The following is a 16395-nucleotide window of genomic DNA, read 5'->3' as shown; positions in this document are numbered from 1 at the left end:
AAGAATTGGGGGATCATTTCGAGCACCGTCCTGACTCCCTACTGTCACGACACATACAACTCAGCTGCCATTCCTTTCGAATCGCTTCACAACTCTCAATTTTTTTTTTATATAAAGGGTCAAATGCACCAATTCAAGTTCTCACCTCTTCGTCACTAAAGTCTGAATCGGATTCTTCGTCCTCGGGCATGTTCCTGCGGAGGGCACCCTTATCTGCGAGCTCCACTGTCAGAGCCGAGCCATTGCAGGCTGCAAGTTGGTACGCCGTGTACCCAGCGTAGGTTGGCATCTCTAGCTGCACCGCTCTCGGACCAACGAGGCATTCTTCGAGGAGGAATTTAGCGACCTTCTGGATTCCATACTCAACTGCGTAATGCATTGCCGTTCTACCACCTTTACCATCCTACAGACGGAAACAAGAATAATTACATCTGTCTCTCCCCCCTCCCACGTCTACCAACACAACCGAATCTAATTCCTTTTTTTGTGTGTTAAAGTTACGAAAAAAAAAGATTTAGAATATCTATCAATAGATATTTCTCGTGCGAGACACGAGAAATCCACACAAAGTTTCAGAAAAAAAAATATATCGAAGTAAAGAGATCACGTGGGGACAAATTTACACAACAAATAAAATTAAATGTAAATATAAACCTCCCCTCCACCCCCCGATACGCAAGACCACAGACAATATCTCGCACGTGTTTTTTCAAATCACTTCAAACAAGGACTTTCCAGTGAGTAAACTTTTTCGGGGCACCCTGTAACTCAAACCATGGAATAACCCGAGTGCGAGAGAGAGCTGGAGATAGTCGTATGAGGCCGCCATGCTAGCACGCACACCGACAGAGAGCTCTACGCGGGATTTCCATGTTAAAAACGTTTTCCGGAACGTTCGAGTTTAGTGACCTGATATGGGGCTTCCCCGCGCGACGAGCTATGGCCGGAGGGGGAGACCGACGAAGACACGACGACACACGGAGATTCTAGCCAAGTAGCTGATTGAAACGGAGATTTATATAACGTCTATTAATGACTCCGAATGATGCTGTAAAACATAAGAAAATTGTGGAAATACCTACCCTAGCATTGATGTTGGCTCCGAACCACACGAGATGCCTTAAAATATCCACATGACCTCCAATGGCCGCTAAATGTACGCACATTTGACCTGTAAAAACAATAACGTGGAAAATGGTTAGACACTGTCAACACAAAACGTAAAATTTTCACTCAGAAACAACCAAACAACGCATTTCAATGACGGTTTCGTGTTCCAACAACCCGAAAGTACGTAAATCGATCTCGCACAATCGATAAAATGCAAATGCAATTTAGTAACTGAGAGTACAAAACACAACCAGAGGAATATTTCTCGTTGTTTCCTCTATTCTGCCCAAATTAGAATTAATTGGGAAACAATCTCCGAAAGGTATTTTGGCAAGACTCGGACAGGCGGTCGGCTCGTTGCAAGGCTTCAAATCTACACAGAACAACACAAGGCAGATATGCCTCGAGAAAATTTCGAAACCGTCATTCCAGTCTTGATATCGAGCAATCGCCTTGCTCCGTCTATATAGATCAGTAGTAAACTTTCCGTCAAGAAATGACGAGAGGATCTGAAGTCAAATATTATCCAATTAGGCCCGAAATCCCCAACTGCAAACGACGAACCAACCATTAAGCCATCAGCCAACATCCGCGTATTATACAGATTTGAAATGTTGACAAATAAACACGTAACAACTGATCTTATTATTTAGTGTTCTGTCTGACGACAGGTCCATATGAACAGGATCCTTCCATCCTTTTCTCTTCTCGGACTGGGACCTGTTCATATACGTTCTTGGCAGATGATCCTGAAGTGGTTTGCCATTGCCTTCTTCTGTGTGTGAATGGAGTAATTGTTGGGATGCCACGGAGGAAAACTCCGTGTTGCCTAGACCACGGCCTTGCCCAACACAAGTTATAAATTCGGGCATCGAACCCGAGACCCCAGGATTACGAGGCCAGCGTTCTAACCGCTAGACCACCTCATCTTATTATTATTTAGTGTTCTGTCTGACGACAGGTCCATATGAACAGGATCCTTCCATCCTTTTCTCGGACTGGGACCTGTTCATATACGTTCTTGGCAGATGATCCAGAAGTGGTTTGCCATTGCCTTCTTCTGTGTGTGAATGGAGTAATTGTTGGGATGCCACGGAGGAAAACTCCGTGTTGCCTAGACCACGGCCTTGCCCAACACAAGTTATAAATTCGGGCATCGAACCCGAGACCCCAGGATTACAAGGCCAGCGTTCTAACCGCTAGACCACCGTGGCTATACAACTGATCTATTCTCTAAAAATCATTTCAAATTATTTCTAAAATTAAAGAAGCAGTTGTGTCCACCGAGAATGCTATTTACAGTATTTATAAACAACGTCTAAAATTCTATTCAAGGCCTTCCATTCCTAATTTGGGCAGCGTGAATCAAGGACGTAAGTACAGAAGCACGGAGCGACCAACCAGCTGGAAGACCCGAGGCCACGAATCGCCAACCGGGTGCCCACGAGTACTTTTACTCTGCATCTGAAGAAGATAAAATTTAGCCACTGCGAAACGGCTGATATAACGAATCAACAGACACTCCAAACTGAAAAACAGCGTCTTTAAACGAACACAGATTCTTTTGTAAAAGCACAGGGCTCCATTTTAAATTAAATATCCTCGTAGTTGTCTCACCACCCATAAACTTGGCGTAGATTGGAGCATAAGTTATAAAACAGCCCTCAAGGAATAAAAGTGGATTGGATTCATCTGGCTGAAGACAGTGACCAGTGGCAGGCTCTTGTGAATACAGTAACGAACCTTCAGATTCCACAAAAGACCGGAATTTTGACTAGCTGCACGACTATTAGCTTGTCATATCATACGACGAAGCTTAATACCACGACACTGATTCAAAACTTCGTTTACTCGGGGCTCCCGGGCATATCTGCAACCCGCTCGCACTTCTCAACGTACATAATTTTGAAACAGGCCTTATTTGGGCACGACTGGGGGGGTGAGAAAGCTTTCAGGAAGGAGACGTTCCCTTTCAGAGCGATGCAATCCTTCAAAGTCTATTTTTAAATCCTAGAGCGGCATCGAAGAGACGATGGAAGATTCTTGACCAATGATTCATACGTCTTGGCATCCTCCTGGCGGGACAGATTTGACCCAAGCTTGCGGAGTCTATAACTATTCCAAAGAGATATTATTGGAAGGACCGCGGAGTTATTCTTAATACCCCGAGTGTTTCGGAATCTTGGCACGCCAGACATGACGTAAAAAAAGAGAGAGAGAATCGATTAACTTCGTGTGGTTCGCTTAAGAAATAAACAACAGCAGCCTTGCAAAACTTCTCACAGGATTTCAGTTCGAACACAAACAATTCTTATTTAAACTTAACCCACGAGTTTGGGTTACAATCTACACCAAGGTAATAAAATCATTTTATATTGGGATTAGGGGAAAGATAAGGAAACCTCGTCACTTCATTCGATCTCTCAGACTCCCCAACTCCGACGTCCCCGATATCGTAGGTCGTCAATGACCTCGTCTTATTGGCGGATCTAGCGGTATGTTCTGCACTCAGCACGGACCAGCCACGAGTCGAACATCCTTTCAAGATCCACTGAGCAGACCCCGACTTCGTGGGTAACATTCCTGGCTTGCCTTGAAGGCAGACTCCAAAGGAATCCCGCCTTAAACGTCGAGGAGGCAATCGACAAGCGGTAACCAAAACGCCTTAGCGGCATCTGCACCCGAACGCGTGTCGACCCGCGGCCCTTGAAGGGTCCTACAAGACATAAGGGGTCTCAAAGTTGGCGAGGCTACGGGCCCAAACGTTCCTAACAGGGTCCTAAGGCGTGGTAACCTTCCTCGCCAAAGTGTTTAATGCATTCCTACGCAGGCAGTACCTGCCCTAACTGACTGGTTTCTAACCCTTTGAAGCCGAAGCTCGTCTTCATAATATTTACGAATCCAGACCGTACCGCGAAGGAAACACTTCACCTCACCATTACGAAAATCAGCTGGTTAACCCTTTGAAGCCGAAGCTCGTCTTCATAATATTTACGAATCCAGACCGTACCGCGAAGAAAACACTTCACCTCACCATTACGAAAATCAGCTGGTTAACCCTTTGAAGCCGAAGCTCGTCTGAATATTATTTACGAATCCAGACCGTACCGCGAAGAAAACACTTCACTTAACCATTACGAAAATCAGCTGGTTAACCCTTTGAAGCCGAAGCTCGTCTGAATATTATTTACGAATCCAGACCGTACCGCGAAGAAAACACTACACCTCACCATTACGAAAATCAGCTGGTTAACCCTTTGAAGCCGAAGCTCGTCTGAATATTATTTACGAATCCAGACCGTACCGCGAAGAAAACACTACACCTCACCATTACGAAAATCAGCTGGTTAACCCTTTGAAGCCGAAGCTCGTCTGAATATTATTTACGAATCCAGACCGTACCGCGAAGAAAACACTACACCTCACCATTACGAAAATCAGCTGGTTAACCCTTTGAAGCCGAAGCTCGTCTGAATATTATTTACGAATCCAGACCGTACCGCGAAGAAAACACTACACCTCACCATTACGAAAATCAGCTGGTTAACCCTTTGAAGCCGAAGCTCGTCTTCATAATATTTACGAATCCAGACCGTACCGCGAAGAAAACACTTCACTTAACCATTAGAAGTCGAATCAGGCGGTACCACATAAGATTTAACAAAAGAACATCCCGGTCAAAGCCTTAATTACCAGTGCCTTGTTCTTCATTCCACGCCAGTTCCGACCTCACACAGTCACTCCGTCAATTTCAAGGTCTACGTCGACCTCTGAATCCTTTCGGTTTGTATTTCAGGATCTGTTCGGTGATCGTAATTTTTCATTCTGTCGTAATGGTTTATTTAAATTTGTCTGTGTTAATCTGCCTTCTCTGACGCATTACCAATAACAGTTATGTTAGTTGTAACTGTAAATTTCTCTGAAATTTTTAAAATTATATTTCGCCAATGCTATGTAAATTATTAAACTGAATGCCTGAACTTATCCTATGCAGCATTTAAATGTTACGATCAGCAAAGACGCTATTAAAACGGGGTCTTTGGCGTGTAGAGCCGGTGTTAAGAATAGCTTGATCTACATCTCCACTCCCTTATACGTCTTCAGGACGCGGTACTTAGACAAAAGCTCAGGGGAAAACCTTGCCTTCACATAACAGCTGTTTCGAAAATAGTCAGCGAGGAGCTCGCGTAAACAATGTTTATATCTTCCTGTGGGATTTCCCAGCACTCGAGACCATTCGCTTCCGAGGTACCAGGCCACGATTTGGACATTCCACTGCCAAGACAGTCCCGACTAAATATACATTCGCTTGAGTACAGTCAAGCGTCGTTAGCATTAATACTTCGTCTTGTAAACGATGAAAAACTCGCGTGACCACGAAATTTGGACAGCCATCACAGTTAAACTTAGCTGAAGTTGACGCATGCGCAGTTCGCACATTATCAGACCAGAAATACGACATTCAGTACGTCTCAACAGCTGATGTGTTCCCCTACGTGCGTAGAGAGAGAGCCAGCCTATATCTCATTATTACCATTCATTTTATCAATTTCTATAAACCCGAGGCACTTATCAAGGACTTTGGTGAGAAGTTACGGGAACATGAGAAATGCATACAAAATTTTTTACCAAGAACTAAACCTATGGGACCTACACAGTGATGAGAAGATAATATTAAAGATATAATCGACGACGTTGCTGGCTGACTGTCGAGGAGACTCGAATGTGAGCGTCAGACGATAATTTCTCTGTCTGCGCCCGCGCTCAAGAGCTTTCAGAATGTGATGAATATACCGGTCTTGCCGAGGGGCATCGACCTCCTCACGACATCCCTGGATTCTCGTGCCTGAGATATTTTCATTCGCCACAGAACAGAAAAGGCACTTGGAAATCCCGTCGCCAAGAACCAGAAATTAAAGTATATTAAAAGATCATATCACGCGAGATGTTTTCGACAACGAACACGAACGTTCAACTTCTGTTAATTATTTTCTCGTTTCAAACATTCAAGCATCATCGTTCATTTTCCGGACAGCGTACATACGTTTTTTTTTTGGGGGGGGGGGATACCGGTTTCAAAAACGTCCCGAGACATAGGCCAACGAAAAAACCTCCCATGCTCCCGTATTTGCCCGCTGTATCTCGAGCTCAACGTAAACTCATCTATCACTATCTTTAAAAAAAACATGGCGGACTATCGATTCCTCTACTTTCTAAACCTTTCGTCAGATATAATTAGATTATGGAGGTCCACTGACTTGAAGATCGTCACAAAACGATGTGTTTTAATATTCCGTATTGTAATGTGTGTATATCTTTTGGGGGCAACCTGTATATCCGTTAGAGAAAGGTTTACAGTATTATATACTCAGACGAACAGCAAACGCGTACGAGTTGCACAATGCTGCGTCACGTGACGAACTCGAAGCTACTGACGCGCGAGAACACATGTTTGATGTGTTGGGTTGCATCTGTCCTCCCAGAAAGGGGGCAAGGCTCCCCTGTACAGCACTTCCAGGGGGTTTTATGTCGGCCTATCCGCCCTCACAGAACCTTGCACCTCATACGTTTATGCAAAACAATGGATGACGCCATCATGATTAAATTATAGCTGTAATGTTAGGTTATTTACGGAAGTTGTTCAGACTGGACAACTTCCGAGGCCTCTGGAGTACATGAACCTTTCTATCGCAGTGAAATGTGGAAGGTGACTTGAGAAAAACTTTACTTAGAATCTTAACCACAGCTGTCCAGTGCACTAAAGGCTTTTCCCAATGACGGATGAAACCCGTTAAATGACGCACACAACGAATTCCAACTGATAAGATACGAGATGCGAAAATCCCAAAACGCTATCACAAATAAGAACACGCTGCATTGCGCTCTGAATGCTGATAGCGTGTAATGCCAAAAGGTTTATTTACTACGGTTAACTCATTTCTTTCCTTAGCCCTGGTAAAGATTCCTCCAGTCACGTGATCGTCAACTTCGCTTCGCCCTCGAGGAAAACACGGAAAAATCCCGATGACACATTTTTTTCTTCAATAGGCCACGACGAAGTGAGGCCACGAATGATTCAGCCTTTTCAAGGCCGATACAGCAGCAACTTGAGAAAACAACTCTCAGTGTTTCATTTACTCCGGGTACAAACTCCGGTGTTATGTACGAAAGACTCGAACCCATGGACTTTTTAGTACGCCTCTGAATGCAAAGTTCAGGGAGCTAAGAGTCATCCGGATATGGGGGCAAAGTGTCTTAAACGTGAACACGACGCACTTGGAAACAGTCGAAGACTGATCGCAAAAAAAAAAAAAAGGTTGTGGAACAAACACGCAAGTGGGAAATCTGAACCGACAACATACGAGTCGGCTAAGGACACAGAAATGCCCAGAAGGCATGGAAATTCCTTAATAAGCGATTTCCAGAAATGTTTGTACATGGGGGAATCCGAAGGAAGGGGCTTCCATATCCTAATATCCTTCACTAGAATGCTAATTAGTTCCTCCAACTCTACTTTCACACTCACACATTCCGAGCATAAGAGTCCTTCCTCAAAAGCTTAAGCAGCTCAGTCCACAGTAAAATGAAAAAAAAAACAAAAAACAATTTCTTTAAGATATAATGAATTTCACAATCCTCTCACCAAACATCATTTCCCACATTTCTGCCCATATTCTCTTGATCTGATCCTAAAAAAACATCACGTAAAAGTTTTCTTTATCACGTAATTTGTTTTTTCTATCCATACGTAACATTTGCAATTACTATTTGTTACTCTGTGCGGAAGACACACGACGCCAAAGATTCTGAACAAAATGGCGGCAAGAATTCAGTCCGCTCTTAATTTCTTTTGTGAATTAAATTCCTGATTTCTAACTGAAAATTTCCGGCCACGTAACTGTGACAACATACGTAATTCCTTGAACTTATGACCTCATACCGCAAAGTTGTTTAATGCGTTAACCTTGGTAGCATTTAAAGTGACTGTTCTGAAACTGGTACTTCTGCCATTGTTTTCCTCTGCATGAGAAGTGAAAACCTGAAGTAATCTGTGTTATATAGTAAAGTAGATAATATTCTCTGCTCAAACGACCAGTAGTACCAACTCACAAACATAAAACATATTCAAATTCATTAAAATCCTACTTCTTTAATCGCCAAACTCCTAAAAAAAAATAAAGGATAAAAACTTTCTCGTAATTGACGTCGAAATTATTCAACTGACAAAACAAAAGGTTCTGGTACTTACCGTCGTAGTTGCGTTCTTCAAGGTTCTGAGGAACTTGTTGCATGAATCCGGCATACTTTAGGTTTGCAGAATTTGTCTCTGCTACAGTGACGGGTTCCGTCAAAGCTTTTACACATTCTAAGTCTCCTGTCTGACATGCGAGGTGGAGTGCCGTGTTGCCACGACTATCTCTGATATACACGTTCGCTCCAGCAACTAGGAGGCATCGTGCGATGCGAGCCTGATGTGTTAATACTGCCAAATGCAGAGGAGTCTGAAGACGAAAACACACACCAAACGAACTTTTAATTTACCTCAATCCTTAACACGCAATTACAATCCAAAAATTAATGAGATAAACATTATCCAATGGCTTAAAACTACAGTTAAATGTACTTTACGTCTCGACACATGTTAAAGTAAGTATCATCACTGCTTGCAACCGCTGTGAAAACATCAAATCTTACTAGTTATAAAATGTTTTCTACAGCCACGAGATTTCTTCAATACTATTCAATAAACCTTCACGCAACACTGACATAACGTTCTTCAACAATGGCACATTACGTAAATAAATGTTGGGCAACGAATACTTTACGAATGCAGCCATTATTAATACCTAGTGAATGCCCTACTTAAAACTGTATATAAATAAAACCACTAACACTATTGTCACATTTACATATGGAAAACAAAAATAAATAATGGTAAAGAATTGGTAACATTTGCTGTTCTTATTATTGTTTTCGTCGTGGACTTAACTGCAACAGCTAAATCAGGTGTTCTCAACCTTTGCCATGACGCGCTGCACATGGTAATCTTATGTGTTTGGCTCCAATATACAGAGGCCCCCCCCCCCCAAAAAAATGTATAAACACTTCAACAAAACAAAAACAGAGCTTCAGCCATGTTTTTTTTTACCGTCTTGTAGGTCGCATGGTGACTCTAGCATTCGTGTAACCAACGACATCTTTTGAGAGAACATCATACTACACATTGCTACCGTAAATCGATTCAACTTCGAAAAAATGTCCATAGATAACATCTATTCAAGTGTGTATACATTTATGTGGGCCCCTCCGCATTTACTGTTATTATATTTTACACTATACATAGGAAAATAGTTGTGTGACATCAAAATGCTTTATTAACGTCACCAAAAATCAAGAACTAGGACACACTTCACTTGTGAACACCTCGACATATGCACGTGAATCATTAACGAAAGTTAAATCTCGTATTATGCAGTTCAGCACTAGCATCGAAAATTGTATCACTCGTTCTATTTTCTTTAAAAAAAAACCCATCAGTTCTACGGCATTTGTGTTAAGTAATATTTAAACGTACCTGCACCAAATCATTCAGGATGTCAAGATAGCACGGCAAAGGAATGATTCTAATTAAGCTGTACACAACTTCAATGAATCCTTCAACGATCGCTATGTGCAGTTGTCTGTAAAAGACGAGAGACATACAGAAATGTGCACAAAAAATACCATTCCACATAAAAGAATCTTGGGTTTTTTAGGAGGTAACCAAGATATACTTATGAAATATTCAGGGATAAATACATAAATTGCTAGCAGTAAAATCTATACCCCAAGATAAAGAGAGATAAGGCACATATTTACTCTCCTCTTTATCAAACTCATGTTAATAAACTGTAAAGAATTTCCATACTTTTTAAAGGGAACTTAACAAATACAAAAACCACAGCCTTCATTACATTAATTCTGAACCTGCTATTGTCTAAAGGACGCATAACATTAAATTAGAATTAAAGAAAAACAGCTGCAGAAACTTTCATGATGCTACAGTTTTTATTTTAAATTTCTTCAAAACTTCGTGTGCCAACAATGTAAATAAACACTGAAAAAAAAAGAGAGACTTGTTTTTCCTGAAAACGCCCTAAAGATTAACCAACTGACTGAAATTGTAACACATGTTCAATAAAGGCCCAGAACATTAAAATGCTGCATATTGATTGCTCTGCTCATCTCCCTGTTTACTTTAAAAGTTTCTGCGTCCTTCTTTCTAATCTTTGCACAAGAATTAACTACAGAAGACCAAGGAAAATTTCCAAGGGTACTTTCAATCAGTTCTAAAATGATCACTGTCAACTTACGTGTCGCCATCATCATCTTGACTGAAGTACAATTCAAATCCCGGTCCAGGAATATTAGGCTGTCGTATGATCTGCTCAGAAGTGTGCGGGGGCGAAGTTGATTCCGAAGTATGAGAACAGCCCTGGCTATGTGACTTTGATAATGAAATATTAAGATCATTCAGGGAAGAGTTTCTGAGACTCAAACTACTAAACCGCTCATGCAGTCCCACATCAACACCACTGTCCAGCTTCATGGATATATTAAGGTCCTCTTTCCCTTCTTCAGGGTCCTCGAGTATTCGGGAAGATGAAGTAATCTCAACAGATGGGCACTCCGAACTTAAATTTGCCTCCGACAAAAACCCCGAATCAGTCTGACCTGACTCATAAAAAGGCAGACTGTCCGAGGTCCCCTTCATAAAAGTTGGGGAGGACGGATCCCTAGTTAGAGAAACGTCTTGATGGCGTTTGAAACTGTCCCTCGTCTGTTCTTCTGTGGGTGATGGTAATCCATGGGGATTCGTCTGATGACGACCCGATGGACAACCTGAAATCGATTCGGAAATGTCAGCGGATGGATGATTCTTGTGCCACATCGTCACTAACACACACACTGAGAAACATCCAGACACAAAACACTGCCACTACTCCCGCAGACTGATTTCACTAAACACTGGGAACACCTGTATATGAATTCATAAGAACGTTTGTCGAGCACTGTTTTCTATTTTAACACGCATGAAGCCATTCGCGTAAAAGTAGGTTACGGCAACTGCGAGAACTGACGACTGTCTTACGAACTAATGTGTATACGAACTCCAGTCGATAGCTCACCGTTGTTCATACTTATTACACCACGAAACGCACACCTGCTTCCCAGCACTGCTGTTTCACCTACTACAAATATTTGAGGTCGAGCGTGAGAGCACTATGCACAATTTCCACAGCAAGACCTTCGCTCCCGACTTTCTAGACCTTTCCGCTAGCGCATCGCCATGTACGTAGCAGCGGGGGGGGGATGGAAAACCCCCAGTGGGCGGAGCGTCATGAACAACGCCTTGACAAAATATAGTTCGGCAGCTCGGTAGCGTATGCTCTAATCAGCAATTAAGTGTACAAAAACGTCATTACGATAATTATATTTTGCATTCAGTATGGTAAAACCTACAGTACGAACGACTTTCAAATAATTAATTTCATGTTACGATAATTTTCCCGCCCTCTTTAGGAAGTAAGACACATGGTACAATAATCAGCGTATTCTTCTTACCGCGTTCGTCAAGTTCATACATCAAGTGCCAGCTACTTCTTAGAAGTGAGAATAATGAAAAAATAATTTATAGTTATTATTAAATTTTATAGCAGTGGTGTAATCATAAATTTCCAACATGAACATTTCTTCTAGTCTCAAAATGACATACCGTGGTGTTGGTTTCCGCTTTATATAGATCGATGCACAGATAGTTCAGCTGCTGCTATCTGTTCGCAGTTGGTGAGACTAGTTTCTCTTTCATATGCCATCTCTTGGAAGGGTCGCGAACCAGCTTTCATAAGGTTGCAACCGAACCGACGTCATGTTCCTCGTATCAAAATTCAAAAGGAATATTTGAGAATTAATATGACAAACATTTTAAGTTTTTATTTCAGAAACAGTTACGAAAGATAAAAACGTGATCAAATTAATATTAATATATTTATTGCGCATTTTATGTGTTCCATTATAAAGCATGGATTTATAAACACACTAAAGAGTATTTTAGGCTAATCTTACCGGGATGCTGTATCGTAATAAATATTAAAAAATTTGCCAATAAACATTCGAAAATTTACCCGAAGTCAACGTTACTGGGAACGACGATTACAAATCAAATTACATTCAATAATAAATTAAGAGCAGATTAAGCTTTGGGAGAGTGTTTTGCCATGCAGTTCTAAATTTTATGTCTTACCGGGGTAGAAGATAACAGATCACTCGGGAGATACTTAGGTACAGATGGGAAAACAATATTAAAAAAGATCTTAAGAAATTCGGGTTAAAATGAGTGATCTCGATTTGATCTAGCTCGTAATAAGGGCTGATAACGGGTTCTTGTGGACAGTAATGACCCTTCGGGTTTCATAAAAGGAGATGAATTTATTTACTAAGAGTGACTTGAAGCATCTTGATTCATGCAGTTAATCTGTAGCTATTTTAAATCTAAATCGTTTTAAAAATATTTAGGCCCAATCATGTGTTTTGTCACTTTAAATGTTCTGAAAGTCTTCGCAAATGCCAGACATTCGATGTCGTATTTGGAAATGAATTATTGGAATTAATGACGTAACAACAGTCTTATCTGAGGCTACTGTATTTGAAATGTACGTGTCTGAATGCTGAGAGTAGATTCAATTAGAGAATTTCCTAATCATTCGGAAATTAACTCTGATGCACGTTAAAGGCGGTTTTCCCAGAGCACTTAAACAATTGGAAAAATCCAAAAGAAAAATATCTTCATGGAAGTTACTCACTATCTTATCTTTATAATCTGTCACAGATGAGTGAAGTTACAACAGTTCCGAACAGCTAGCCCAAATCTGTTTACTGATGGGAGAAAAGGAGTTTTAAGTTTGTCTGCGAGGTTAGCCAGTAACTTCATGCTATTGCGGATTAAGGGACAGTAACACACCAAAATTATGTATCAGGTCTCTGGATTCCAATTCCTGAGGTAGTTCACGTCAGAGCCACGGTGGTCTAGCTGTTAGAACGCTGGCCTTGTAATCCTGGGGGTCTCGGGTTCGATTCCCGGCGGTGCCCGAATTTATAACTTGTGTTGGGCAAGGCCGTGGTCTAGGCAACACGGAGTTTTCCTCCGGGGGCTTCCCCGGTTTCTCCGTGGCATCCCATTCACACACAGAAGAAGGCAATGGCAAACCACTTCTGGATCATCTGCCAAGAACGTATATGAACAGGTCCCAGTCCAAGAAAAGGATGGAAGGATCCTGTTCATATGGACCTGTCGTCAGACAGAACACTAAATAAAAAAAAAAGAGTTCACGTCGAATTTAAATATTTACTAGTAATATGTGTTCCCGTCATTTTTCATTAATGAAACATCACGATTACATTAAACTTTAAGAATTATGACAATTGGCAGGTAATACGACGTAACTACAGTCTAATGTCGCGGCTTGCGATAAAGCAGCTACTTTCCGGGTGAAAGATGAATTTTATGTCGTAATTTCACAGATTTCGTTAATCTGATTACTTTTGTGATTTATGTTGATATTACAATTTAAGCAATTTGTTTCCCGTCCTGTGATCGCCTAACACGGAATGGTCTGTTTCGCAACAAATCATGAACATTCACAAATTCAACAACATAAATACATTTTTTTTAAAGTGATCAATTCGTCTTTAATCTAGTTTAGTTTCTTTAGGATAAAAACGTGAGGTCATAATCCCGATAGTTTTGGGTGTACTTTTAAAGTTTCTCAATTGTGACCGACGAATGATAGAGAATTTTCACGACGTCGGTACGCGTCAGAAAAGTTAATGACCCCCAACGTTATAGAGATTAAAAGTGAAAGATATTGATAGGCAGTGTCGGACACGTGAAGACGTCAATCGTGTATAGTATATTGAAATTAAACAAAAAAAAATTTCTGAACGAAAATATTAGTTCATAATTAATAGTTTAACTTAGGGATATTGTAAATATAATCATTTTTATGAATGATTATTTCTTAATTGGTACACATCCATACTTAACCCAGGCTCGTCAGATGCCGCCTGAGTTGTCCGAGCGCGCTTACGTTGACTATATTCGCGGCGGTACTGCGCATTGGTTTTGGGTCCGGGCCCGGAGTTTTCGGTGTCATTCTCTTTGGAATTCTGTGCTCTACGCATTCGTGCCCGATTTTTGTAATTCTGGTTGTAATTTGCTCTCATATATCACGACATTTTAAGAAAATCGGGAAATTTTCAAACTTTTTCAAATTCACAGCCTCGTATCTTTTTGAATTTTTGAGATACACACTTGGAGACCAGGATGAGTTGTAACATATACACTCCTCTTCAAAACAACACTTGGTTCACTCGGATCGGATAATTAGCCTCTGAGATATGATCCCGTTTATGGACACGTGTCGAATCCGGAAATCGTGGCTTCATTTTGCGCGTGCGCAGTTCGCGACGTCCGGCCGCCACGAATATCGGAGCGGTACTGGCACAAACTTTCATCCTTCCTCTTTAAAACGAGACTAAGATGGCGGTGCTATGTCTATTTTTAGCCGAGTTATTGAAGTTTGAAATTACTTCGACAGAAACTGTCGCTCGTTTGGGCGCGACTGCCTCCCCACACCCGGCATCGATTTTAAAGACGTTTTCACGTCAAAATCTATCGGATTGAGGTCCGGTGATCTTGGTGGCCACGACACAGGAGCCTCGGGGCCACTGCCGCGTGTGTATCCAGACTGGAAAGTTCTGGAGGACCATTGCGCAGAAACCACATCCTTTGTTTGCGCAACGGAACGTCCTCCAACACCTGAAAGGGGTCGCTGTGGTAGACACCAGAGAGTTACGTTTTGCTGGTAAGATACGAGTCTGTGGGAAATAAATGTTGAATATGTCGAGGTCTTACCGTGTGTAGATCGTCCTCCGCTCACTAATGAAATTTATATAAATTTATAAAGTCATTCCTTGTGAAAATGAATTAATCTGTCACTTGGAATCTCGTCCGCGTCTTAGAAGTGCCTGGACCACACGATGCTCTGCACACAGCGCACTGTTACATCCGTAGTCGGGCAGATACTGATTTTGTCTTGTCCTTAAACTGGAAATCCGCCTCACGACGTCTAACATATTTTCTCCTGTAACTGGCTTGCGTACACTCCGCGGATGACCAACAGAGTCGCTTATTGGACGAGAAGATCGTATTCTGAGATCAGATTCTCGGCGATTAGGATATTTTCCCGTATTTCTTCACTGCAGCCACGGAATGTTTCCCGTATTTACCTCGCAGAAGGTGAATGTCCGCGGATTCAATAAACGTGACTCATATGACATTTCAGACTCGACTGAGACCAAACTCGGCGCACATTTGTGAAGGATGAAACGAAAAATGTAAACAGATTATTTGTGAACAGAGTTTCTTGCAACATGCCGACTGAACAAGTTTTGCATAAAAACGCGCCCTTGAAATTATACTCTCCGGTAACTTTACGGAAATTGTTTACCAGTTGACTGCTAGCTTCTAAAAATATTTAAATGGTAGAAATAGTTCGTACCAGCGTACTTCAACAGGAGCTATAGCGCAGCGAAGTTTTGTTTAAATTTGAAACCAAACTCTAGGAAAACTCCGTGTTGCCTAGACCACGGCCTTGCCCAACACAAGTTATAAATTCGGACACCGCCGGGAATCGAACCCGAGACCCCCAGGATTACAAGGCCAGCGTTCTAACCGCTAGACCACCTCATCTTATTATTATTTAGTGTTCTGTCTGACGACAGGTCCATATGAACAGGATCCTTCCATCCTTTTCTCGGACTGGGACCTGTTCATATACGTTCTTGGCAGATGATCCAGAAGTGGTTTGCCATTGCCTTCTTCTGTGTGTGAATGGAGTAATTGTTGGGATGCCACGGAGGAAAACTCCGTGTTGCCTAGACCACGGCCTTGCCCAACACAAGTTATAAATTCGGACACCGCCGGGAATCGAACCCGAGACCCCCAGGATTACAAGGCCAGCGTTCTAACCGCTAGACCACCTCATCTTATTATTATTTAGTGTTCTGTCTGACGACAGGTCCATATGAACAGGATCCTTCCATCCTTTTCTCGGACTGGGACCTGTTCATATACGTTCTTGGCAGATGATCCAGAAGTGGTTTGCCATTGCCTTCTTCTGTGTGTGAATGGAGTAATTGTTGGGATGCCACGGAGGAAAACTCCGTGTTGCCTAGACCACGGCC

The 16395-nt window shown here is 41.8% G+C and overlaps 1 protein-coding gene across 5 annotated transcripts in view; it reads right to left on the bottom strand.

Moving 5' to 3' along the window:
- The window catches only part of cact (NF-kappa-B inhibitor cactus), an 82363-nt gene that overhangs the window by 3233 nt on the left and 62735 nt on the right, over positions 1 to 16395 (bottom strand). For 3 of the 5 annotated variants that reach the window (XM_087352006.1, XM_022063670.2, XM_087352007.1), the window contains exons 2-6: positions 10464 to 10992; positions 9686 to 9791; positions 8360 to 8612; positions 1083 to 1171; positions 146 to 403 (exon numbers count right to left, since the gene is read on the bottom strand). In XM_087352006.1, coding sequence (XP_087208132.1) covers positions 146 to 403; positions 1083 to 1171; positions 8360 to 8612; positions 9686 to 9791; positions 10464 to 10992 — 1235 coding nt within the window. Of the gene's footprint in view, positions 1 to 145; positions 404 to 1082; positions 1172 to 8359; positions 8613 to 9685; positions 9792 to 10463; positions 10993 to 11279; positions 11450 to 11715; positions 11753 to 16395 lie in introns of those variants that run through there. The other 2 variants (XM_087352008.1, XM_087352009.1) reach the window with 2 other exon arrangements.

The sequence above is a fragment of the Zootermopsis nevadensis genome, unplaced genomic scaffold (genome assembly GCF_977971745.1).
Source record: "Zootermopsis nevadensis isolate Lab colony 2312 unplaced genomic scaffold, Znev_1.0 Znev_ptg000020l, whole genome shotgun sequence".
Lineage (NCBI taxonomy): Eukaryota > Metazoa > Arthropoda > Insecta > Blattodea > Termopsidae > Zootermopsis > Zootermopsis nevadensis.
This window is presented reverse-complemented; position numbering and strand designations above follow the sequence as displayed.